The 27,332-nt window shown below is 41.9% G+C and overlaps 1 protein-coding gene and 1 pseudogene across 10 annotated transcripts in view; one reads left to right on the forward strand and one right to left on the reverse strand.

Annotated features, from left to right (window-relative positions):
* Positions 1–27,332, forward strand: part of Cit (citron rho-interacting serine/threonine kinase) — a 190,177-nt gene that overhangs the window by 40,894 nt on the left and 121,951 nt on the right. For all 10 annotated transcript variants that reach the window (XM_029559280.1, XM_029559281.1, XM_029559284.1 and 7 more), the window contains 3 exons: positions 244–334; positions 9,836–10,039; positions 11,837–11,990. In XM_029559280.1, coding sequence (XP_029415140.1) covers positions 244–334; positions 9,836–10,039; positions 11,837–11,990 — 449 coding nt within the window. The remainder of the gene's footprint in view (positions 1–243; positions 335–9,835; positions 10,040–11,836; positions 11,991–27,332) is intronic.
* On the reverse strand, positions 2,948–3,501 carry LOC103726797 (annotated as a pseudogene).

The raw sequence follows: 27,332 nt of genomic DNA on the forward strand, positions 1-27,332 counted from the left end.
TTAGTGTCTTTAACAGAAATGATCCGACTAATACTGAGTATTTGTTTCGTTTCCTTTTTCTTTCTTAAAATTAGATTTGTTTTTGAAGGTGTATGCTAATTATTCATATCTGCCAGCAGGGAAGGTCTCTGTCACAGAACATACAAACTAACATTCTCAACTGAATTTGCCCTGAGGTTAACAGTTGCTTGTTGATTGATAAGGAGAAGACAATATTAATTTAAGGTGTTGATTTTCTTACAGTGATATCAAGCCTGAGAACATTCTAATCGACCGAACTGGACACATCAAGCTGGTAGATTTTGGATCAGCTGCTAAAATGAATTCACATAAGGTGATCACATTGTGGAATATGATACTTCAGTGGGGGTTATATTCAAAGCCGTTGTGTGGCCTCAAAAATTTTGGAAATACTGGATGCAGTGGTGGGCAATATTTTGGAGCGCCATCTGCCAGTGTTGAACTCTTTGAGGGAGTGTGGGTAGGGATGGGAACACATCCCTGTTGTGTATGATACCTGTTAATACCCCATGAGCCATCTTTGGGAGCATTCTAGTAGTTTGCTTAAAAAAGCAAAGAAAATGTTTACTTTCTTTTCTCTTTCATTTTCCTGACCTCTTATAGACTGTTTTGTGTTACAGTATCTTGATTTACTTTAAAATACTTTGATGATGATATAACCTTCTTATTCTCAAATCCTCTATTTCCTATGCAGCAAAATTGAAAGTAATTACTAGAGAATTTGAACTAAATATCCTGAAGTGTCAAGAACTGATACTCAAAATGCCATTTTCAAGTCTTAGACCTTTGGTAAAAATGAGATTTTGTTCCACCTGTTAATTAGGAAGGCAGGAGAGGAGTGATTGAGATCAAGAATGAGATTACTTCAGAGAAAAATGATGAAGGAAAAAAAATGAGTTAAAAATTCTTTAATAAAGTTGGCTCATAACGGAAATGTGGATTTTGAGGTTAGCTATGCAAAAAGGGTAAGTCTTAAGAGAAAAAAATCAACTTAGATTTTAAGACTCATTTCACCACTGAGCTACTTGGTGCCTTCCACATATCCTTAGGACCTCAGCCTTCATCCTTTCTCTAGAAAATACAGATTCTAGTTAAAATGCAAAGAGATTAGAGAAGCTGCTCTTTAGAAGGCCTCCCAGGTCTGAGAGTTAAGTCTTTTATGTAATGGACAATATGTAAAAATTACTTTTTTCCTCCTCAGATTCCTCTGGGAAAGTTGTATATTATTAGATTGATATTGGGAAGAGGCTTAGAGTTGCAATAACTCTTTGTGCTTCGGTGTCTGGCCTGTGTGTTCTGCAGGCCTGAGACTATTGAGGTAACTTACTTAGTGTTCAGATCCTTGGAAAAATAGGACCTCTGTGATGTGCAAAGTCAACCTCAGTACTTTTTTTCTAGGTTATATTCTTTTTTTTAAGATTAAATTTAATTTAAAATTAAAAGACTTTATTTTTATTTTATGTGTATGAGTATATTGCTTGCTTGTGTGTGTTAAGGTTCAGATAGCCCTGCCCCCTCACCAACAGGATCCCAAGGACTTCTCATGCTCCTGAGAAAAGGGAAACTAGCTGATAAGCACCATGGTCTTTGAAGTCAAGAGAAGCAGACTTTTCTTCACTGTTTGGCCAACACAGCAGGCTTACCCTTTGATCCCTAAAGAGGACAGGTTTTAACAGTCCTGCTCTCCCACTACCCGCCCCCCCAACTTTAAAAAAAATACAGCTTCCTACCTTCTGCAGGAAGCAGAAGCCTCCCTTTTAAAAAGACCCCAGCTCAAGACCGGGAAGACATTTTCCCTGCCCAGAAGGGAATCTGTCCCATGTGTTCCTTTGTTATTAAACCCTATTTTGATGGAGTTTTAGCTGTGCCTGGGTGCCTCATCATCCATTCACTCTCTCTCCGCCAAAATTTTTACCTATCAGTATGTAAGTGTACCCGTGTCATGCAATGCCTGTGGAGGTCAGAAGAGGGCGTCTGATACCCTGGAACTGGAGTTACAGGTGGTTGTTAGTCACCATGTAGGTGCTAGGAACTGAACCCAGGTCCTCTGCAAGAGCAGCCAGTGCTTTTAACCACTGAGCAATTTCTCCAGCTCCACAAATTTTTTTTTAAAGACAGGGTTTCTCTGTAGCCCCAGCTGACCTGGAATTCACTATATAGACCAGGCTGGTCTCAGTTTCATAGATATCCACCTACCTCTGCCTCCTGAGTGCTGGAGTTAAAGGTGTATGCTGCAATGCCCAGCTATTTTAATTTTTAAAAACTTTATATATGTGTCTGTGTGGATATATTCCACATGTGTGCATGCCTTTGGAAGCCAGAAGGAGTTTGATTCCCTGGAGCTGAAGTTATGGGCAGTTGTGAGCCGCCTAGTGTGGGTGCTGGGGACCATATTATAATCACAGCCAGTGCTCTTAACTTCTATGCTCTCTCTCTAGCCCCTCAGGTTATATTTTTATGAATACAATATTTTTTTTATAAATAAACATAATAAATTCTTTATTCATTTAGCCATCATATTAAGAATGATATAATCAGGGGCTGGTGATGACTTAGTAAGTTAAGGCATTTGCTGCCAAGCCTTATGACCCATGTTTGATCCCTGGGATCATACGGTGGAAGAAGAAAACCCACTTCCACAAATTGTCCCCTGACTTCTACACATGTACACAGGCACATAACGTACAAAAAATAAACATAATTAGAAAAAAATTTAAAAAATTATAGAATCAAATTATTTTATGTTTTAAGGAATTGAGATAAATAACACTGAGGGTGTTTGAAAAAGCCATAGGAAAACATTTTATGAGCTTACTTTACTTGAAATATATGTATAATATATTAAAAATAATTAAAGGGTTGGTGGTATATCTTTTTTTTTTTTTTTTTTTTTTGGTCAGATCATCTTTTATTGAAATAGTTTCTCTTAACTAGCTGGGCATTCCACTGTACCGCTGCTGATGTCATCTATGATGTCATGAGGGTAGTGGCCATCCACATTGCAGCCCACAGATTGTGCAGTTCCCCAGGATCTCTTTGATAGTTCCAGAAAGTTCCCTGGCTAAGGACTGGTGCTGCATCTGTCCGGCAATGCTGACAGTCTCATCAAAACTGATGTTTCCACTGTGCTTCATGTTTTTCTGCTTTTCCCATCTCTTGGTGGCTCCAGAGGGCTTTGATGATCAGGGCAGAGGCAGAAGGTACAACCTCAATCTGGGCCTGTCTGTTCTGAATAGTAAGTGTCACTGTAATCCTCAGACCTTTCCAATTGCCTATTGCCTTGGCAATGTCATCATCACCTTTTTTTGGAGATAGACCCAGGGGCCCAATCTTGGGGGCCAAGGTGGACGTGGCATCGACTTCGCCTCCAGTGCATCTCAGGAGACGACTTGGATCTTGTTGGGGGTTGAGCTTGGGCGCATGATGGAGGTGGCTGGTGTCAGATGAACCCGGATTCAGGACAACTGAAGAAAGTTGCATCTAAGCCTCCTCCAACCTAAAAGCCGAAAGCGGTGGTATATCTTAGTAGTGCGTGCACTTAGCATGGGCAAGACTGTGGGTTCAAGCCATAATATTTTCTTTTGCCACAAGTAATGTCCAATTCAGAAATGAATGTTAAAGCTCAGATACTGAATTTAGTGGAATAAAGCACAGGGGGAAAGTAAGATCACACAACACTTTATCTCCTAGGATTTAAAAGCTCACAAGTTGCTTTAGTGACAATAATAAACTAATATACTTAGAAAAAAGTTTAGTGTAGGTGCACTGTCTATATAACCTTAGTGTTATTGTTATTTGGTTTGGATAATTTTTTGTTGCGGGAGCTGTCCTATATATTATAGGATGTTTAGCCAGATCCTTAATCTCTATTCACTCTCCCCTCAATTATAGCAACCAAAAATGTTTCCAACAATCTCAAATGTACCCCAAGGATGGGGGTTGCAAAACCACCCTGGGTTGAAAATGCCTGCAGGAAGACTGAGAAGCATCAGAAAGCTAACCAATTAGAGCCAGCAGTGTATGTTGATAGTAAGAAAACCCCTTGGGAAAGTACATTGTGATCCACCATCACTTCTTGGTAAATAGTGAGAGTTAAGAGTGAGGCCCTGACCCTGCAGCTACAGTTGCTCTCTTCAGAGCCCTGTTCATTTCAAGTCTTCATCTCACAGTGCTTCAAACTGCCTTCTCCAGTTCTAATTACTGCAGGAGGGGGACCCTCAGTTTATTTGTAGCTCAGAGCTCAGCCTCTGATTATTTTGGTTAAAGAGATAGGGTACTTAATACACACACAAGAACATTGCACCTGTCTTTTCCCTGTAGTCTTTAGTGTGTGTGTATGTGTATGTGTGTGTGTGTTCGTGTGTGTGTTCATCTGTGTTGGTGTGTGTGTGCCATGGTGCATGTGGAGGTTCGAGGATGACCTTGGGAGTTGGTTCTTGCCTTCACCTTGTTAGAGACAGTCTTTCTTATTGTTTTGACTGGCCCATCAGTTTCCAGGGATTCTCCTATATCTGCCTCACATCTTACCATGGGTACACTAGGATTATAGTCATGGGCTACCATACCCTGCTTTGTGTGGGTTCTGGGATTCAAACTCAAGGTCCTCATGCTTGTATGGAAAGCCCTTACCCAGTGAACTGTCTCCTCAACCCCTTTAGCAATGTTTAAAATGCAAAGGTCTTTTTTTTTTTTTTTTTAAATTACAGAAAAGCAATAATTTTGAGTCTAAATAAAGTGTGGCTTTAAGATTAGAAACATTTTGTTTCATATTTTTGATTAATTGGCGGGGGGGCTAACCATTTATTTTTGATTGAATGTTTTGTAGGCCTAAAGTGGATTTTACTTATTTTCTTTATCAAAATATGCCATAAAAATGTAATCTGGCAGCTGGGGAGATGGCTCGTTCAGTATGGCGCTTGCCTTGCAAGCATGAGGACCTGAGTTCATCTCACATTAAAAAAAAAAAAAAAAAAAAAAAGTTAAGCTGGACATGGTGACGCATGCCTGTAGTCCCAGCACTTGGGAGGCAGAGGCAGGCAGACCTCTGTGAGTTCAAGGCCAGCCTGGTCTACATAGTGAGTTCCAGGACAGCTGGGGCTACAGGGAGACCCTGCTTCAAAATGACAAAAAAACAAAACAAAAAAAAACAACCAGACATGGTGGTACACATTTGTAGTCCCTGCACTGGTGAGGTGGAGATAGGAGGATCCCTGGGGCTCACTGGCCAGCCAGCCTAGCTAATCAGTGAGCTCCAGACTCAGTGAGAATTCCTGTCTCGAAAATCACAGTGCTGGGCCGACAGGATGACTCAGTGGGTAAGGGTGCCTGCTACCAAGCCCAAGGACCTGTGCTTGATCCCCAAGACCCAGACGGTAGAAGGAGAGAATTGACTCTTGCAAGCTGTCCTGTCCTCTACATGTGTGTCATGCCACACGTGTACCTGTCCCCTGTCTCCCAATCAAGGTAGAAAGTGATTTTCTTCTGGACTCCACATATATGTGCACACAAATTTATATACTGAACTTGCTCTGTGCCATCCCCAAACTCATCAGTCCTTTTCCACTCCCAGATGTTGCCCCTGTATTTTTGATGTTTGTGACTCTTACATGTAATGCACTTTTCCAGCTCCTGTTGTCTTTGTTTCAAGCCGCTTACTCAGATTGTAGCTTTAGAGTATCTGTCTTCATTAACAGGACTGCAGGCCTAATGACCTAAGCTGTGTGGCTTAGGCCACCCCCTTCCCCCTATCAGAATCTGAGAATGGCAAACAGCTGATGGTTCCAACCTCTGTTTTAGTCTCATGAAACTAGTTGCAAATGGATTGTAAATAAAGTGTATTATGCACAGTAATCAGCTCCTTAGAAGTTAAAAGCCATAGGCAATAGTTCTTTTTAGATTTCTGTAGGAGTAAAAATATTTGATTTCCTTCATTCCTGTAATTTTCCTAGTCCCTTTCTCTTATGTATTTATACATACATGTATACTATAGAAATACAGAAATAATTCCTATAATTCTTCCATTTCCACTCCTTCTGCCCCCTTTTCAGGCCCACATTCAGGTGTAGATTTTCCAACCCTAAATCCAGAAATGATAGGAATGGATATTTGTTTCTACTTCTGCAGGTGTGTTTCTGTTCTGGGCAGCTAGGTGGGAAAGTGAAGTTTGAAATAGTTCCATGTTTTAGCATCTTATGGTAAGGGTTTAGGAGGAAGAAGATAATAGTTTTCTTCCTTAATTTTTTTAAAGACTTATTTAAAAATTATGTGTGTATGTGTATGTCTGTCCATGGGTATGTGCATGTGTGTGTCCTCAGAGTCCAAAAGAGGGCATCAGGTCCCCTGGAACTGGAGTTGTAGGCAGTTGGGAGCTGCCCAGCACAGGTGCTGGGAACCAAACTAGCTCCTGCTTTTTATTTTTATTTTTGGTCTTTTTGAGACAGGGTCTCCCTGTAGTGGGCCTGGCCTGGAACTCACTATGTAGACCAGGCTGGCATTGAACTCACAGAGATCTGCCCACCTCTACTTCCTGAGTGCTGCTTTTTATTTTTAAAAGAGTGCTGAACGTTTAGATTCTTTTTGCCTCCCTCCCTTTCTTCCTTTACTTTTTCCCTCTCTTCCTAAAATATGGCAGAGTTTGCTGTCTCCTGGTCCTTTTGTTCTCTTCTGCCGACCTGATTTCATTTTCCCTGTCAGTGCAGTGAAAATGAACTAAACTTTAGTAATACCAGGGCATTATCTGATAGTGTACTGTGTGGGTCCCTAGTTCATATTTCCTGTTAATATCTCACCTAGATCAGCTGGCTGAATTGTAGTCAGAGGAGAGGGAAAGCAAGCGGAAAAGGCTTTATTAGAGCGTGCGAGACTACACAGTGCATGGGTTTGATGTGCTTGGAGGGCAGCAAGTAATGGAAACTTGGTAGTTATTAAAAATCCTTTGCCAGTGGCTAATAAGTACTAGCATAGAAGTTGTATAGAGAGCATACTAGTGGATATTTTTGCTTTCATAGCTTTCTAGTACAAATTACTAATGAAATTTAGAAAGTACACATAAGTATATATAAATCATATTTCTATTATGGGACAAGAATTTATTATAGGGTTATCTGAGTCGCTCTGTAAGCCTAATCATTAGCTTAGAAGTGGGGTATTGTCCATTTATATCCTTTGGTTAGGAGACTTGACCTGATCAAGTGCAACTCTTTGGATGTGAACAAGTGATCATGCTCTGTCAGCTGCATACAAAACCAGAATGATTTGTAATAGCCTTTGTGGCAGTAGAATAAAATTTAACCAGTGCAAATGGTGCCCATCTAGCAGTTTTGTGGATCTGTTCTTACAAGATAGTTATGTACTGAATCAATAAGGGTTAGTGTTTAGCATTAGTGTAGTGAAATCACCATTATTTAGATAAACCAAAATGTTATAGTTTTTCTTCTCATTTTGTTATTTCAAGAGTATCTTTTGGCTCTTGCCAGTATTGTGTTTTAAGTCCTAATCCTGTGCTGAATTCACTATTTACAGACCCATGGAAAGGTGGACTCCTTGACCCAGACCCCTGTCATCCAGGCCTTTCTTCAACTTAAACTACTTTTGGGTTCAAGGCTAAGTTACACTGTGGTTCTAGACTCAGTCTTTTCCTAGGGCCTTCGCTTTTGTCCTTCAACACAGACCTGACTGCTGGCTTCTTGGGTGGTGTTGACTATTGAGCTTTCTCCAGTGGGTACTTGTACTGGAAATCCTATTGCCCAAAGCAGTGGGTGATCAGTGTCAGGAATAACATCATTGCACCGCCTTCTGGCTTGAAGGAAACAGACACCAGAGTGCGGGCTTGGAAGGGGTGGAAGGAAAGGGAATGGGAGAATTGCAGGAAGGATTTCAATATTCCTGTGTTGTATATATGTGTGGGTATGTCTATAAATATGTAAGGGAGAAGGAACAGGATAGTTACAGGAATACTTTCAATGTTCCTATTACATGTAATTGTAAAAAAGAGGGAATGAGATAATTATAAGAATGATTTATATGTACCTATAGTATGTTTCTGTGTGTACACACATACACATATGTAAATAAATAGTGAAAGAGAGAATGAGAGACTTTCAGGAAATCTTATTTTCTATAATGAGAAGGTTGGGCAGGAAAATGGACAAGCATAAAGTTACAGCTGGAAGGGCTTCATCTCTGTCACCAGGGAAGGAGACCTCATGGTGCCTTCTAGAATCCGCCCCCGCCCCCCGTCTCTTAAAACCCAGAGAAATCAAAGCAAAGCAAGTTTACTTTCTTACCTAAGTCTAGCCATAAGGGTGTGTGGTTCCCCCCTCCAGTACTTGGGGTTCCCAGGGGGGCACTTTTCATATTTAATGAGGTTTTTCTGCACCATCTCACTGTTGACCTGAGAAAAGACTGAGGTGCTGTGGGGGCACAGGACAGCTGATCACATGGTGCATGTTTCAAGCCAGGCCCCTCTGCTTTGATAGGGTGGAAGTGTAGACTCAGTCCTCAGACCTTCAAATGTCATGGCTCAGCAAAAGTTGAAAACAGTTCTGATGATCAAAGGGGTTGTGACTTACTGACTAAAGGGTGGGAGTGAGGGTCCAAAAGTCTAATTCTTTGATCAGCATCATTTCAAGAAAAAAAGGGCATTTAAACACTACAACAGAAGGAGATAGTCTTAGGGAACAAGGACAGTCCTTGTAATGGAATATACTTAGTTATTAAAAGACTTCCTGCAGAGTCTGATCTGTCTTTGCCAAAGGCAGTGCTTTGGCACCATTGAATTGGAGGGCTCTGGGTCTCTGAACAGCGAGCAAGAGTTGGATGAGAAAGATAAGCTCAATGCCATGTAGCTTGGGTAGAAGTTATTTATCACACTGTGCCCTGTGGGTGGGCTGAAGGAGGAACGTGGATCCCAAAGGCAGTTTTCGGTTTTTTCAAACTTGAGATGCAGCATGATTTCGTGCCACTGATGGCCAGCAAGCTGCCAGTTCTTGGTAATGGCTGATCTTGTCTTATAGATTCATCTTCAGGGTTTATTATCATTTTTTTTTGTGTGTGTGTGTGCACGCACACGTTGGGCTGTATGTACACACATGCATGTACGTTAGTGTGCAGGCAGAGTCCAATGCCAGGCGTTGTCCTCTATTGTTCTCTACAGTACTTTTTGAAGCATTGTCTCTCACTGAACCTGGAGTTTGCCAGTTTGGTTAGACTGGCCGGCCAGCAAGCTCCTGGGATCTTCTGTTTCAGCCTCCCCAGTGCTGGATTAAAGATGCACTCCCATGCCCAGCTTTTTAGTGTGTTCTGGGGATCTGAACTCAGATCCTCATGTTTATACAGCAAGCTCTTTACCAGCTGTGCCATCTTGCCAGCCCCATTTTGCAGGTTTTTTTTTTTTTTTTTTTTTTTTTAAAGTAAAAGGAGTTGGGAATGTAACCCAGGGATAAAGTGCTTGTCTAGTATGTGTAAGGCTCTGGGTTCAATTCCTCAGTACTTTCAAGCTCTGGTATGTCAGTCACTTATATCAGGAGACACATCTTCCATTCCAGTTATGTGCCCAACATTCAGTTGTGTAACGAAAGAGTGTATGTCATCAACAAATCTTATCTGTTTGCTTTTTGATTGTATTATGCCTCCCATACCTCTTAAAATTAGTAAAGCGTTTGCATTTCCTGATAGTGTCCCACTTGACAGAAGGTTTAAGTGCCTGGAAGAACAGTAATCAGTGGCAAATCAGCTTGTGTCTGATGTGGCTGTTGGTACTCTGCTGGAGGGTAATTGAGAGTTTTCTGTGTTCGTTTTATTTATGGGCTTCTAGGTCGATGCCAAACTCCCGATTGGGACCCCAGATTATATGGCTCCTGAAGTGCTGACGGTGATGAACGGGGACGGAAGAGGCACCTATGGCCTGGACTGTGATTGGTGGTCAGTGGGAGTGGTTGCTTATGAGATGGTTTATGGGAGAACCCCATTCACAGAGGGCACCTCTGCCAGGACTTTCAACAACATCATGAATTTCCAGGTGAAGGGTCATCAGCATTTGAAGTAATATTGAGGAATGTCATTGTAAACTGTGTGAATGAATGTTCATGTGTAAAGCAACAGCCTTCATTTTTGTGTCAGAAGCTGCTGAGCATTTTCTTCACTGTGGCTAGTTGAGGCTCAGCTGCCAATGATCATAAGGGTACGTCATCATTTTATGTAGCACTACAAAGAAAAACTGTTGCCATTTTAATTGGATCTTTTTATTGATTATAAAATGCATCTTGATTTCAGTGTTGTTAAATGTGCATAAATGTGAGTCTTAGAATTGATGAAATATAGCTTATTGGCTTCGTGCCTCTTCAAACAGCCCTGAAAGGGAGGAATTCTTATTTTCATGTGTGGTTGAAGAAAGCAAAGCCAGAGAGGTTAAGTAAGTTGCAGACTCTGAATTCCATGCTCTTGGTTTTATACTATGCTGTTTTCTTAGTACCACTTATCAAATGTGGTGGAAAAATTGTAGAAATGAATGAAAATGAAAGTAATATATATGTACATATAAAGTAAAAACCGTTTTTTTTAATCAGTATACTTTGTATCATGTTAAACCCATTTCTAAAGAATATGATAAACATTTTTTTTTTTTTTTTTGGTTTCAGCTAAAGGAGAAAGCTCATTCCCCAGCTTTTTGTATCTCATCCAATTTTTGTCTTCCGGGAATGGTTCATGCTTGTTTTTTTATGTAGATATATTGTTACTGAGTCTTCTCTTGAGTTGAAATTTCCCGTTAGATAATTCTTGGAGCTAATTTATAGCCTCCATTTTAGTTGACACGTTCGATAATTCAGTCATAGGCAAACTGTGCTGAATACTGGTAGATACCAGGTTGGCAGTGATGAGCAAGGGGCCCCTCTTGCTTTGACTTCTGTCTCCATCATCACTCAGAAACCATAGTTAGTTTTTTTAACTTAAAAAAAATTTTTATTATTTTTATTTTATGTGTATGCATGTATTGCCTGCATGTAGGTAAGTGCACCCATGTCATTCAATGCCCGTGGAGAACAGAAGAGGCCGTTGGATCCCCTGGAACTGGAGTTATGAACAGTTGTTAGTTGCCATGTGGGTGCTGGGATTCGAACCTGGGTCTTCTGCAGGAACAACCAGTGTTAACTGCTGAGCCATCTTTCTAGCCCCAGAAACCATAGTTACTGTGTCAGTGAAAAATGGAATACAAGCTAGGTATTGTGATGCACCCCTGTAATTTTGGCACTTGGGAAGTAGAGGCAAGTATATCAAGAGTTGAAGGTCATCCACCTTGGCTACTTTGAGAGTTTGAGGCCAGCTTAGTCTACATGACACCTTGACCAAAAAATCAAAAAGAGAGAAAAGAAAGGAGGGGCAAAAGAGAAGCAGAGCACAGAGGAGAGGTGCAGAAGGACATGATAAGGGCTTGAAAAGTGGCCTGGAGGGCCTCGGTGAGTGGGGAGGGAGTTCTAGGCTCAGAGAACAGCGTGAGGTGTTCTGGGAGCTTTAAATAGCTCATTGCTTTTGGATGGCAGAGAGAGAAGGGGAGATGGGGGGCATGTGAGATTAGATGGGAGAGGGAAGCACAGGTCAAGCATGAAGGATATTGAACCCCTACAAAAGAACTAGGCCTATTGATGTGAACAGGCCACTTATTTTGGGAACATGTCTTTGGTCTAAAGTTATACAGGCACAAAACTTTCTTATTTGTAAAAGAAAAAAAAGAACTTGCATGTATGAGAAATACCTTCTTAACTTTGGGACATAAACTGAATCACTTCTCTGGAAATAATTATTCTTTCTTTTTGAACAGAGGTTTTTGAAGTTCCCAGATGACCCTGAAGTTAGCAGTGAGTTCCTCGATCTGATTCAGAGTTTGTTGTGTGGCCAGAAAGAGAGATTGAAGTTTGAGGGTTTCTGTCGGCACCCTTTCTTCTCCAAAATTGACTGGCACAACCTCCGGAACTGTAAGTGGAGCACTTAGACTTGGGTGTTGGGATTGAGAGCTATTTCAAAGCCATCTAAAGTTGCTCTGGCCCAAAGTGTAAAGGCCATAATTAAAAGCTTTAATTATTTACAGGCATAGAAAGGGCTAATGATGTCTTTGGGTATGATTCTGCTTTAAAATTGTGAGCATAGAAGTGGGTCATTTACTAAGTAAGCTCTGGCTTTTTGTAGACGTTAGAAAATTTTTTGTAGTAAGTTAACAGTGCAGATTGGTGGCATTTGGAGGTCATCCCTTCGTTTGATGTTTTTTTTTTTTTTCCAGAGGAAACATTGACAGTTATTTCATTCCCAAATTAGGAAAAGACTTTGGAGCCAGGCAACTCTGCCCTGCCTGCTCTGCTAATGGCAGAGCCTGGGATGAAACCATGAACACCTGGCCTTGCTTGTTTGTTTCCCTCTGTACTGTTTGTCTTTGTTCACAAGCACGTAAAATCTGTAATGCATACCTTTGGCGGTCACACCTCACTGTATAATCATCGAATATAAACCTAATCAATTCATTAAGAACAAGGACCTGATTTATTGTCAACAACACTGAAGAGCTTATTTTGTGTTTTTTGGTTTTTTTTTTACAAATTGGTAATTTTGTTTTAAACTTTATTTTTCTTTTTCGTTGTGTTGTTAATTTAATGTGACTTCATGACCTGGCCCAGTGACCAGCATAGATTAGAGCCAGCAGTTGACCTGTTTGAGTGTGTTTATTTTCGGAGATGTTGGGAGGTGGGGAAGTGGAAGCTGTTTTTAGGTGTTAAAATGGAGCTAATTGAAACTGTGCTGTAGTTATAGTTTGAGTATCCCTAATCAAAAAAAATCCGAAATGCTCCAAAATCTGAAACTTTTTGAACATCAGTATGATGTCCCACGTGGAAAATTTCACGTCTGCCATCGTGAGGGGTTGCATTAAAGATATTATATAAAATTACCTTCAGGTTATATGTGTAGGTAAGATGTAAATGGGTTTGTGCATAGTGGGTCCCAACTCTGATGTATCTCATTACATCCAGGTATTCTAAACTTTGAGAAAACTCTGAAATCCCAAGCACTTCTTTTTGAGACAGCATCTCTCTGTAGCCCCAGTTGGCCTGGAGCTTGCTATATAGACCAGACTCACAGAGCTCTGCCTGTCTCTGCCTCCTGAGTGCTGGAACTAAAGGTGTGTGCCACCACATCTGGCTCAAAACACTTCTTGTCCCAAGCATTTAGGATGAGAGACTTGCAGCTTATATAGCCTCTTCTGACCAGCTAAGCTGTGAGTGTGGACAGTGTCTTCCTTTCTTTTCCTGTTGCTCTGATTAAAATACTCTGACAAAAGAGACTTAAGTTACAGTTTCCAAGCACAGCTCACCCTGGCAGGGAAGACAGGAGCTGGAAGCAGCTGGGTACACCACAGCACAGAGGCACAGAGCACCGACTGCATGCTGTGGCTCAGCTCCCTTTACCTGTGCGGTCCAGGATCCCTACTTGGGAATGGTGCCACCCACAGTTGGTGGGGTCTTCATTTCAGTTAATGTAGTCCAGATGATCTCCTAGAGATCTTCAGAAGACTCTAGGTCCTGTCAGGTTATTAACAACTATCACAGTGGGATCCAGTATTGTCTAGTCAAGAGCCATTTTATGGTTTCTCTAACCTCTTTCTGAAAGATTTCTGTAGACTATTTCTAGAAACCTTTCTTGACAAAGCTTTTTTTCGTCTGTGTGTGTTAGCCTTCTGTTGCTGTGGCAAAATACTTGAGAAAATCACTGTAAAAAGAAGAAAAATTAATTAGGGCTCATGATTTCAAAGATTTCAGCCCATCGTTTCTTGACCCTGTTGCTTTGGGCCTTTAGTGACACAGCATATCATGGTGGGAGCACATGATGGAGGCCTGTTCACTTCATGGTGTTTGGGAAGCAAAAAGACAGGAAGGGACCTGGGCTCCGACACCTCCTTAAAGGGCACTCACTGACCAGCTTCTTCCCACTAGGCCTCACCTTTTAGAGGTTCTACCACTTCCCCGTAGTACCATAGCCTAATGACCAAGCTTTCAACACAGGGAAAGAGACACTTAAGATCTAATCCCTAGCATTCTGGTAGTCACACTGGTTCATTTTTCTAGTATTTAGACAATTCCCTTCACAGTTCCAAAGGTGAGACTTTTTAATCAGTAATATATTTTCATTCTTTCTGTTACGCTTCTAGAAAGATTTGATAGAATATCCTTTAGATGCTATTCAAGAACTTAATCTTTTCTTGTCTTGCCTTTTTATCTTATCTTCTTGAAGAAGCAATTAATGTTTTTATGCATGAGCATGCTAATTATGCCTAACTACACATTTCCGCTTAGGTAGGTCAGTGAATGGTGGTTAATTATCTGAGTAACTTTATTTTGTGTTTTGGTAGCTCTTGATATTATTTTTGTTATTAGAGTTTTTCCTTGGTGTCAAAGGGAGATTGATTCCAGGGACAACCCCCCTTCCTTTGGATACCCAAATCTGAGGATGCCCAAGTCCCTTTATATAAAATGACATATCATTTGCATATACTTATATACATCCTCCTGTCTACTTAACATCTAGATGGCTTATAATGCCTGAGGTGTTATAAATGCTCTGTGAATAGTTGTTACACTGTATTGTTTGGGAATAATGACAAGAGCAAGCATGTTCATGCTCAGTAGAGGTGAAGTTTTTCCCCAAGTATTTTTTTTTTGTGTTATGGGTTTTAAAAATTTATTTTTATTTTATTTTTGTGTATTTTATGCAGAATATCTCAAACAATCTTAATTATCTTTATACCCCTGTCCCCACCGACCCCCCCCCCCCACTGAACCCATACACTCTGTCATCTATATTAAGGCCCAGTGTGTCAAGTCAGTGTTCCCAGATGTTCCCTAGTGCAAGTCCATCCACTGAGGTCTAGTCAACCTATCTAGAGTCCCTTGTTTTAGGAAGATCCGCTCGTCCTCACCCAGCAGTAAACAGCTGCCGATGTTTCCTCAGCTAAGATTGGGGTCTGCTGATCATTTCCCCAGTTCTGTGCTGGATTTTTGTCTGCCTGAGTTTGCATTTTATCCTCAGTTGATTGAAGATGTGGAACCCATGAATACGAAGGATCGACTGTGCATCAGCATTCCATGATTGGTATTCTAATCTTTACCTTTCAGGCTGCTTACAGGTTTTGGACTTACTGAGCACACAGTTATAAATTTTTTTCTGTAAACTATGTGGTACCTGGAGATGATGTATGTATGTATGTATGTATGTATGTATGTATGTATAAATGTAGCTCTTATCTGTCAGGAGATCAGTTTTCCTTCTTTTAATTGGTGCTGAGAATGGAACCCAGGGCCTTAATTCATGCCAAGTACAGTCTATTACTGAGCTCCAGCCACAGCCCATGGTCCATCTTTTAGAGAGCCATGGTCCTCTTTGGAATGAGATGCTTTTGTGATGGGTCACGGTTGATTTAGTCATGTTTATGTTCATTGTTTTTGCATTTGATTCAGCATGCCTTCTGTGGATATCTGTTTAATATGCCCTTATCCTTACATGTGTCCTTCCTCCCCTTTTGTATCAAGGAATTCTCTTCACTTAGCTGAATACTTGATTATTAAAGGCCTTGATGGGGCCAGCGAGATGGCTCAATGGGTAAGAGCACTTGCCATATAAGCCTGATGACCCAAGTTTGATCCCAGAACCCATGGTGTGAGAAGAGAACCAACTCCCAAAAGTTGCCTTCTGACCTCTACATATGTGGCACACATGTGATAATTAAACAATAAAAACCTTCATGGTTTTCTAATTGACTGCCAACTCCCAGTGGCTCTGAAGATTCATAATATATGTGTACTTAAAATTTTTCTCTTAATTTTAATAAACCTTTAATTTTTTTCTTTTTAAAAATTTTATTGAATTTTTGTGTATTTCATACATAAAATCATATTTATACCCCCTTCCCCTCTGGCACCCTCCCATAACCCTCCCACTGAGGTTCATACATTCTGTCATTGTGCTAAGGGCTATTATGTAAAGTTAGTGTCCCTCAGTGCAAGTTCATTCACTGGGGTTTAGTCAGCCTATCAAGAGTCTCTCCCTTCAAGATCAGCTTTTCCTCACCCAGAAGTAATCAGCTGCCAATAATTCTTCCACTAAGATTGGGGCTTGCTGTTCATTTTCACCGTTCTGTGCTGGATTTTTGTCTGCCTAAGTTTGCATGAGTCTTGTGCATGCTGACACCATTGCTGAAGGTTTGTATGAGAAGGGTCCCAGGTGCCTGTAGGACTATTTCCGTATGGTCATGCACCTCCTCCCTGGCTCTTAGTCTTTCCGCCCCCTCTTTCAATGGTCCCTGAGTCTTGGGTGGGTGGACCTCAATATAGGAGTCCTGGCCAAGGACCCACATTCTGCAGACTCTTATTCTTTGCTTTTTGGCCATTTGTGGCCTTTTGTGTTCCTGGCCCTCTGTTGCATGAGAGAGTTTCATTGATGAGAATTGAAAGATGCATTAGTGTTCTTTTCATCCCTTGTGCTATGTTCCACGAGTCTTCGATATAGAGAATGCATCCTGGATATGCCACTTAGGATTGGGCAACTCCCAGAGAATCTCTGTGTGTGACCAATGGTGTGACTCTAATAATCTCTGTCTGTTGAAAAAGAAGCTCCTTTGATGGGTGGTGACTGGGATATTTGTCTGTAAATTTAAGGATCCATATTTTGCACATAGTAAGAAATTATATTAGTCTAGGACATGAGAACCTTGGGATTTTCTCTAAGATCTGTGACCTCTCCAGTTATGTGTATTTGGCTAGGTTTACAGTACTAGACATGAGTTTCCTCCCATTGAGTGGGCTATAAGTCCAATTAGGTAGCTGTTGATTACCTACAAGATAAAAGTGCCACTACTGCACCAGTGTCGTTAGCTGTGCCAGTCATTGATGTAGTTTTTAGGCCTTGAAGCTGGGGTTGGACCATTGATTGATATTCTTCCTTACCAGCTTGCATAGTGCTCTCCAAAGCTATGAGAGCTAGCCTTCAGGGGAGGTGGCTTCCAGGTCAGTTCCAGCTCCATTGCTCCAAATCCCGAGTCCAAAGTATGGCCTATCTTCAGCAATAGAGTCTTACCATCAAGTTCTGGGAGGCAGTCAAGGACTGTGGCAATAGCCTGTGTAATTTTGGGAGTCTCTTGGACTACCCTGACCAACAACTCAAAGGAAGGTTTCTCTTGTCTGGCACAGTTTGTTGTTATGTAGCCTTCAGCTATACTCATGGACTTTTGTAGGGATATTGTGTGTGCAATTTTTCAGTAGATAAGCCTTTCATTTTTTTTCTAGTCAGACATATAAAAAAGTTGCAAAGATAAGTGTCTCTGTGTCTTTTTTTTTCAACTTTAAAAAATTTATTGAGAATTTTATACATGCATATAATAAGGTGTTTTGATCAAATCCACACCCCCCCAACTCCCCCCCATCTCCCCATCACTTTTTCCTGATAACTTCATGTACTCTTTCTTTCTTTTTTTTTTTATTTCTTTTTTTGTGGGGCTTTTTGCTACTCTATCATTCCCCCCTCTGAAGAGGTAACCCTAAAATCTTTTAGGGATTAGAGAAGAGTTCCCAAATACTTTCAACATTTTGGCCTTTGGAACAGAGTATGTTGCTAAGAGGCCCAAGGACATTTTGACTTTTAGCTAAGAAACTGACTACTTTTCTTTGGGGTCTTTTTACCCTAATTGCCTAGCCAGTTCCTACCTCTTATTCTTATTACACCATCCTCTGAAGAGGTTACCCACATTGCTGATAGGGAATCAAGATGCAGACCGCTCTGGCTTCTTCTATGCTGAACAGGGATGCAGGGTGAGGCAATTGGGGCACCCCTTCAATGGGACTATCTGAAAGACTCTCAAATTGTGTAACAGTGTGGAGGTGTCTCTGTTTCTTTTACTTAGTTGTCTATAATGTTAGCAGTTCTTAAAGTGTCTCTGTTAAAACTAAGGTGAATTTTTTTTTTTTACGTATTATTATTAGCTAAACTAGGTTTTTCTCAGATTTCACCAATTTTCCAACTGAGGTCCCTTTTCTGTTCTAGAAATTTGTCCAGGTTACCATACTGCGATTAAGGTGCTTATTTTACTGGAATTAGTCTTAGCTATGGTACTTAGGGTACTTAGCTGGGGCTGGGATCTTCTTCCTCTGAGGCTTGGTAGTACCTTTTCCTGGTGGCTTCTGCCTATGCAGAGAGGCATGGTCAGTGTCTCCTAGCTGGTTTTCCTCTTTCCTTTGTATGTTTCTATCTCGTGATTCAGAAGATTGCTGAACTTGGGAGTGATTTGAGCTGTTTTCTAACTAGGTGACTCAACCATAGATTATGCTTTTGCCCAGTCTTGTTTTTCATAAACACATGTGGAGTGACTCTCATCAACCTCAGACACTTGAAGCCATCAGGTTGCCCAAGTTCATGGTTGCTGCTTCAATGCCTTGTGATTCCAGGCTGTTGAATACCTCTGCTTTCCACAACATGAGATTGTCCCCTGATGAAAGCAACATTAGCCTTTCTGCCATTTCACCCCTAATTCTTCTTTTTCTTGTTGTAGCCAATGAAAGGAAGTACTGCTTAACACAGCAGGTAATAATCTTCTCAAACTCATTATCTCCTGAGGTGGTCCTGACAGGATATAGAAATGCAGTTTAAGAAGGGTCCTTGCAAACCTGTGAATGACAGAACTGGGAGTTTCTGAGAGAAGCTCCAACTTGCTTTACTGGTACTGAGGTCCAGCAATGCATCTTTGTCCTCCTGGGTCCTGCCCCATGTGGGAAGCAGCATGTGATGCGGTATCTGACCCAGTTCAGGCATTTTTATTCTCCCAGCAGGTCAGAGCTCTGTGATGGGTTACTGTCATGCTGGGTCACTGGGCACCCATCACTGTTTCCTTCCCAGCCTCATGCAAAGTTGTGTTTTCAGCTGCTTATTACTATCATTATTTCAGGGCTGCCCTCCAAGTTTCAGTAGGGGGCTTTTAAGTACCACAGCTGCCCTAGGCTGTGCAATTACAATGTTACAGATGCTGAGCAAGATTCTGGTCCTACCCAGCCTGACTTTTCTAGAGTCCTGGAAGCCAATCAGAGCTCTCCTCTTTCATGCTTTGGGGTTCCATCTACCTTCCCTGAAATCCCCCTGCTCCTGTCAGTGGAAGGGTTTTGCTGCCTGGCACTTTCCCACTTTCCCATCTTTTTAAATGCTTTTCCCCAGTGGTGCACTTGAACCTTTCACCCAGGACCTTTATGTCTCAATGGTGAGAGATGCACACTTCCAGGGTTGATCATGAGCTCCTTGAGCATTTCTGGCTAATGCCCCGGAGAACTTGTATTGTTGATTATTACTCATGACGTGGGTATTTTCTCTCAAGTTGTCCTTTTACAGTTTTCAGCAAGAAGCAGTTGTTGGTCAAATTCTCCTGATTTCCCAGGTCCTTGGCATTTGTTAACACAGAGTACGTTTCATTTTGACCCAGCCGTGCCTCAGTGGTGGTCCCATGCTGATGACACCTGATAGGTGTCACTTTTGTGGTCATTGCACACTATTTGCTCCCTGGTCCTGGGTGGCTAGTAGTCACATCTTAAGTGCAGACTCTTGTGGTCGTCCAGTAAACCTGAGAAATGGATGGCAGCATTTGGCTTAAATTAAGAGGGATTCTGTGCTTAACCCAGGTGACATTAAAAAAAATTTTTTGTATGTGAAAGTAAGCATCATATAGCTTACTTAAAAAAAATTCCAATCTTTTAGCAGTATAGGCAGCATTTATTCTGTGCTAGCTACAAGTATATCACACTATGCTACTTCATTTTGTAGATGTAGACAGTATGGTAGCTTGAGCCAGGTGTGGTGGCACACATACTTTGTCTTAGTACTCATGAGGCAGAGATGGGTGAATCTCTGAGATTGAGGTCAACCTGGTCTATGTAATAAGTTCCAGGCCAGCTGGGGCTACAGGGAGAACTTTTCTCAAAAAAAAAAAAAAAAAGGTAACTTGCCCAGGATCATATGATATGCCAAGTGAGTCTGGATTTGGGCCAAAGTCTATAACTGAAAACCTTTGTTCTTCCTAGGATACTATACTTGTCCTAGCATAAATTATTGCTATTACTGATAATGTTTGTGATGGTGGCAAATGGCAAACCATGTCTCACTAAAATGGGTTAGTCTCTGAGTCAATTTTTTTTATCTTATTTTATTTTATGTGTATGAGTGTATTGCTTGCATGTATGTAAGTGCACCCATGCCATGCAGTGCTTGTGGAGGCCAGAAGAGGACGTGGAATTGCCTTGGAGCCAGAGTTATGGATGATTGTTAGCCACCATGCGGGTGCTGGGACTGGAACCTGGGTCCTGCAGAGCATACAGTGCTCTTAACTGCTGAACCATCTCTCTAGCCCCTCTGGGTCTATTTAAGACTGGTTGGAGTTGCAGTAACTTTGGAATTTTCAGATTTAATCTGGCTATTTGATCATCTGTAGTGTGCAAGGTGCTGTCAGGTGCTCTGCCTCTGCTGATGAGCAAATTTAGTTGTGGTCCTGTCTGCGCGGAGCTTAGAGCCTAAGATCAGTGTGAATAGAGCTGTGGTTCTGACAGTGGATAGAGCTCAGAGTGCTAAGGTTTCCTACTGTGTAGGTTCCCCCATTGGATTACCAAATCTCGTATGTCTGATCTGAAGCAAAGCAGAACACAGACTGTGACCTGGGGATCCCTTCTCCACATACAGTACCCTGCCACCTAGTTACTCTTTTTACATCTCAGATCCAGCCTGGGAAAGGACAACATTGGATCGATAGTCCCCTTTGAAAAATCAGAATTCAGGGAGCCTGGAAAAGACTGTGTTCTGCTTATTTAGAGGGCAGGGTCTCTTGACTTTGGTAAGGCTGGCATTTGGGTCGGAAGACTCCTTGCTGTGTAGCTGCTTTGTGACTTGCAGGATGCTTAGCAGCATTCCTGACCACAGGTCACTTAGCATTCCCTTTCTGCAGTTGTGAGAACTAAGAAAAAAAGGTATCCAGACATTGCTCAGGGTCTTGGGGTTGGGGAGGGGCATGACCTAGGGGACACAATTGCCCCCAGTTGAGAAGTGCTGGAATACTTTTCAGGAGAAAGAACAGTCTAGTCATCTTAATTCCTCAAGACTGCTATTGCTAATAAGTGGGAGAACTGTTACCAGAGGTCAGTAGGACTTTTCTGCTCAGATTGTGGTCCATGGACCAGCAGCATTGGCATCATCGGGAGCTTGTTAGAGATGCAGAGACTTAGTCCTACTAAATCAGAAGCTGCATTTTAATAAGATCCCCAGGTGATCCCTGTGCATACTGGAGTTTACCAAAGCTGTGGAGGAGGAGAAAATTAGATGTGTCAGGCTTAGCACTTCTTACTCATCTTTGGGTCTCCCTCATTTCGTCTTCGAGGCTCAGGGTGAGAGGAGGTTGCTTTTTGGTGAGGAGTCCCATGGATGGATGCAACTGCTTAGAATTGTTGGATTTAGACATTAAAACTTATATTTATTAGTGGTAGCACACCTTTAATCCCAGAATGTGGGAGGTAGAGGCAGGTATATCTGTGAGTCTGAGGGCTAGCCTGGTCTACTTTATTAAGTGTGTATGTGTGTTCCTTTGTGGAGGTCAGAGGACAGCTTAAGGGAAGCATTTCTCTCCTTCCACCATGTGGGTTCTGAGCATTGAACTCAGGCCCTCAGGCTAGGCTTCAGGTGCATTACCCACTGAGCCTTTTCATTGGCCCAGAATTACTGGATTTTATGCTCTACTTTTGAGAAATTTCAAGCTTTTCTGTCAGATAGACTTTGTATTCTTCAAGATGATGTTTTAACTTAACTGTCTCTCTGAAAAATTATTTATTTTATGTGTATGAGTGTATTTCCTGCATATGTGTAAGTGTACCTGTGTCATGTAATGCCCACAGAGGTCAGAAGAAGATGTAGGATTTCCCTGGAACTAGAGTTACAGATGATTGTTAACCACCATGTGGGTGCTGGGAATCGAATCCAGGTCCTCTGCAAGAGCAGCCAGTGTAGCCAGTGCCCTAACTGATGAGCTATTTCTCCAGCCCCTAACTTAACTCTTTATTATATGATAGGAGAAAGACATTTGCATGTCCCCTGGGTACCCGCTTTACTATTGCCTCATTCCCTGATAATTGAGGATGAGCTGTGTACTTCATTAAGACTTCTTTTTTTTTTAAATATTTTATGTGCATGAATGTATTGCCTGCATGTAGGTAAGTGTACCTGTGTCATGCAATGCCCGCAGAAGACAGAAGAGGCCATCGGATCCCCTGGAACAGAGTTATGGACATTGTTGGCTGCCATGTGGGTGCTGGGATTCAAACCTGTGTCTTCTGCAAAACAACCAGTGTTCTTAAGCGCTGAGCCATCTCTCCAGCCCGTCATTAAGACTTCTTATGCAAGTGTTACATTTGAATGCTGTTTACTAAACACCTACTATGTGCCAGGGCTCTGTAAAGCATATTATGTATACTACTGCCTCCTATGCGCCTCCTCAGACCTTCAGGAAGCAGTTCTTCTAATTAGTCCCACAGTGGACATGATAGCACTGCACTGCTTTTCAAGGTCATTGGGCCAGTAGTTGGCCATGGTAGGTGTCCAGCCCAGACTTTCCTGACCAGGTTTTTTCTTTTTTTTTTTTAGGGTTTTACGATGTAGCTCATGCTATCATCAAACTCATTCATGATCTTCCTGCCTCAGCCTCCCAAGTGCTGGGATTAAAGGTGTGCACCACCACACCTGGCTCATTCTTAAAGGCCCCTTTGTATTGCTTCTTAATAATTTAGAGGTTTTTATTGGCAGGTTATTTTTGTGCATCATTGAAAAGGATGAAGGACAGCTCTTTATAAGAGCCCACCACTCTGCTGCTGATTTCTTATGGACAATCACTGTGAGTTTCTTATGGAACTCACTATGTAGACCAGGCTGGCCTCGAACTCACAGAGATCCTCTTGCCTCTGCCTCCCAAGTGCTGGGATTAAAGGTGACCTCCACTATGCCTGGCAAGATTTATTATTTCTTAAAATTTGTGTGTATATGACCAGGTGTGGTGGCTCACACCCTTAATCCCAGCACTCAGGAGGCAGAGGCAAGAGGATCTCTGAGTTCAAGATCAGCCTGGTCTACATAGTGAGTTCCAGACAAGCCAGGGCTGCATAGTGAGACCCTGTCTCAAAAAACAACCTCCCAGAAAGGGGTAGGGGGTTGGGAGTGGAGAGAAGGAGAGATGGCTCAATGGTTGAGAACACTAGCTGCTCTTGTAGAGGCCCTGGGTTTAGTTCACAGTACCTACAACTAACAAACCATTCTTAACTCCAGTTCCTATGTATCTGATGCCTTCTTTTGACCTCTGGACATTGTATGATATTGATGCACTTGCATCTATGTAGGCAGAACACGCATACACATAAAATAAGAAAGTTTTTTTTAAAAATCCAAAATTTATGCATATTTGTGTGCGCATGTATGAGTTTATATGCACCACATGCATGCAGGAGCCCACAGAGGCCAGAAGAGAGTGTCACATCCCTTGGAACTGGAGTTACAGGCAGTTGCGAACCACCGTGTTGGTGCTGGGAACTGAGCCTGCCTCTCCTGCAAGAGCAGCTAGTGCTCTTAACCACTGAGGCATCTCTTCCAACCTGTTTTGGGCCTCTTTAAGGTCTGCTGGGTTTGGCGTTCCCATTGTGTGAGCAGGTGTCTGGTGATGTTTTGCTTTCTTTTTTTTTCGTATTATTTTTATGTCTATGAGTGTATTGCCTGCATGTATGTAAGTGCAATACCCATGGAGGTCAGAAGAGGGCATTGGATCCCCTGGAACTGGAGCTACGGATGGATGGCTGCTAGCTGCCATGTGGGTGCTGGGAATTGAACCAAGGTCTTCTGCAAGATCATCCAATGCTCTTAACTGTCGAGCCATCTCTCTAGCCTGCTGTTTTGCTTTCTAAGCAATGAAGGTGGGTTCTCTGTTAGGCTTGGTTGACCCTTAAATGTGGCCAGTCACCCAGTCAATTCAGAGGTAGAAGAAAGTAAGGATGAGGAACTGAGGCCCCTTGGGGTATCAGCATCAGGGAGGAAGAAGATAGAAAGCAGGTGGGTTGCTAGTGGAGTGATGGAGGAATTCAGCCTCCCAGACCAGGAACATGTGGCCACCACCTGCTAGAACATAAAGAAGGAGTAATGAAGAGATACTGATGGAAGTCTTATGGTTTGGAGGGAGAGGGCAGGGGTATTTATGTGTCTCTTGGGGGCTGTTCTGTTTTTAGAGGGTAAGTTAAGACAGAAAAAATAGGCTAAAAGGAGCTAAGTGCTTATGAATTAGGATTATAGGATTTTTCTCCTCTAGTCTGAGTTTAGAGGCCATATCCACAGATATTAAAGATATATATTCTACTTTATAAGTTCAGACAACTTATTCTAGAGATAACTACAGTACTAAGAAGATAAAAAGAAATGTAGTCTGGATGAAGGGAGTATCTGGGTGAGGAAAGAAAGTTAGGATTAAAAGCACCAACAAAGAAATTCTCAGCTTCCTGGTGACCGAAGCAAAAAGGACAATATGAACAATTACAAGAGTCTTATTTTATGAGGAGTAAGTTCAAAATGGTTTGTTCCCCAAAGACTTGATTTTCTGAATACTGAGCTGGGGAATTCTCCTGCTGGGCTTCCCATAAGTGGGGCCCCTGCCGACCACAGTCCCTCCATCCAGTATCTGCCTTGCTCATTTCCACATGTTGCTTCTCGTCATATCTCTCAGCCCAAGCCAGTAGTGTGATGCCAGATTCCAACTGGGTTAGCTCTAAATGAGATAAGGTAATGTTTTTCTGGGGAGAAGACGGAGAGTTGGGGAATAGGCTTGTTAGAAAGCCCATAAATTGGAGTCCCCCACCATTCAGTTCCCACTTGCTGAAAACCCTTTCACAAGCAAACACAGAAATGATTTGGCCAACAATTCAAAATTATATTAAACATCTGGGACTCTGTTCTGTAGCCAGCTTTCTAATCAATTCTTTGAAGTGTGGTGATTGCATTTACAATCATTTTCTGAAGATGAAGTTTGGATAGAACTAAAGGGGCCATTGGTGGGAGTCACAAGAGACATAAGGACAGAGAATAGGAGGCCCAGGTGGTCCATGACTGAGGGCTTGGAAATGCTGTGCAATGTTTCACTTCAGAGAAAATAGATGCTGTGCATTCCTGGTGGTGGAACACTGAACTCCAGCACTGGCAGGAACCTGAGACCACCACTTCCTGACTCATGCAGGATACAGGCAAAAAACTGACAGCCAAGTAGGGACCAAAACAGAGTGCTTCAGTGGTGGCAACTCTGTCCATCATGGAGGAGAATGGTGGACTTTGCTTCATGGGCAGGCTAGCTTTGCTTCAGAGGCCTGTGGGGATAAGGAGGACCAGAGGGGCCCACTGACTGAGCGCCTGCCAAGTCTGAATTCAGGCAATAGAAGAGGGAGTGTTGATTTTGGATCTTCCAGAACACAGTAGTCCTACCCCCTAGGACAACACAGCCAGTGATTGCTCAGCTCTGATGAGTCCAGTAAGTTCTTTTTTCTGTGTGGGAGGAGTGAGTAAAAAGGAGATTAGATGTGTTCATCCAGTACAGGGTGAAGGAGCTAAAGTAGTAGTTCCCTAGCCTAGGACACGATAAAGGGTGAAAGAGGTCCTTCATAGCAGTTGGAAACAGTGTTACTGAGGAATACTACACCTACAAAAACCATGTATATTGAAAATGTACAGTTAATAGACTTGGATATGCATATCCAACCGTGAAGTCATTGCCAGACTTCAGAAAATGAACGTGTCCATCACTCCCCAAAGTTTCCTAATGCCCCTTTGTGCCTCTCCTTTCGTTTTTCCCTTGTCCCTGGCAGTAACAGAACTGCTTTCATTTGTGGTAGTTTAGTTTGTAGTCTCTGAAGTTACGTACGTTGAATCATATAATGAGTATTTTATTTGTCAGGCTTCTCTCATGTTATTCTGAAGTTCATTCACACTGTAGTGCGAGGTGAATCATAGCTCACTTATTAGCAACTAGGGGTCCGTTGTTTATCTAGTCATCTGTTGGTAGATGTTTGTGTTGTTTCCAGTTGAGACTATTTGAAATAAGATTGCTTTTTATCATTTGTGTACAAGTCAATAGACACATGCGTTCATTTCTCTTGGGTAAGTGGGAAGAGGATGGCTAGATCACATGGGAGGTATGTTTACATTTCTAATAAGCTACCAACCTTTTCCAACTTTTCCAAAGTGGTTATACTATTTTACATTTCTACCAACAGTTTTAGTGAAATCTTGTTAATATTCTCAACAGTTGGATGTGAAGTCACTTGTGTCTCGGAGTACTGTCAGCTGGGAAATAGGAGTTAAGTTTTTTTTCAAATTAAAAAAGATATTATAGGGGTCTGAGGGAGATGGCTCGGTGGTAAAAGTGTTTGCTTTTTTACGAGGTCCTGAGTTTTGGTCCCCAACATTCACATCAAAAACTGGACTTGGTGGCATGCACCTGTAATCCCAGGGCTGAGAAAGCAGAGGCAGGAGGATCCTTGGAACTCACTGGCCAGCTGTCTTGCTAAATTGGTGAGCTGAGCTGCCTGTTCTGTGAGAGACCACAACACACAGACACAGACACAGACACACACATACACACACCCACGTCCTGTACATACATACTCAAATACATACCCATATAGGAACCACACACACAAAATATTCTGAACATTCATGAATATGAACGTAGATATTCATGACACTGACTCGAGAAGGAAGCTGCATTGTCCTTTAGAATGCACCCTCATTCTGGATTGGTCTCTGTCATCCCGGTAGGGGTAGAGTGGTTTGGTATTTTTCTAGCTTCTGTAAACTGGAAAGTTAGCTCTGCTGGCCTAGGATGGAATGATGTGAGTACCAAAAAGATTGCAGTGTTTTGAAACATATCAAATGTATAAAAATTCATGAGTGCATAATGCTGCTAAAAAGGAATCTCATTGGTCACCCCTCAAGGTTGCTAAGGCCCCAAATTCATTACTCTGAATGTTGCTAAATATAGAGAGAGAATCAAGCATTAATCCCGTCTTTGTATTTGATTGTGTGCCAAGATAACCAAATTGTTGACGTGGGATGAAGGAGGAAATTGGAAAAGCACCTTTTTGTAGCCATGTCTGAAGTAATGGCTCAGAGGTTGTGATCACCAGGCTGCTGAACCCACTAGGTCAAAGATCAGAGAGAGCATTCTGGTGGAGGGATGGAGATAT

This window comes from Nannospalax galili, unplaced genomic scaffold, assembly GCF_000622305.1.
Source record: "Nannospalax galili isolate Female #2095 unplaced genomic scaffold, S.galili_v1.0 scaffold769, whole genome shotgun sequence".
Taxonomy (NCBI): Eukaryota; Metazoa; Chordata; class Mammalia; order Rodentia; family Spalacidae; genus Nannospalax; species Nannospalax galili.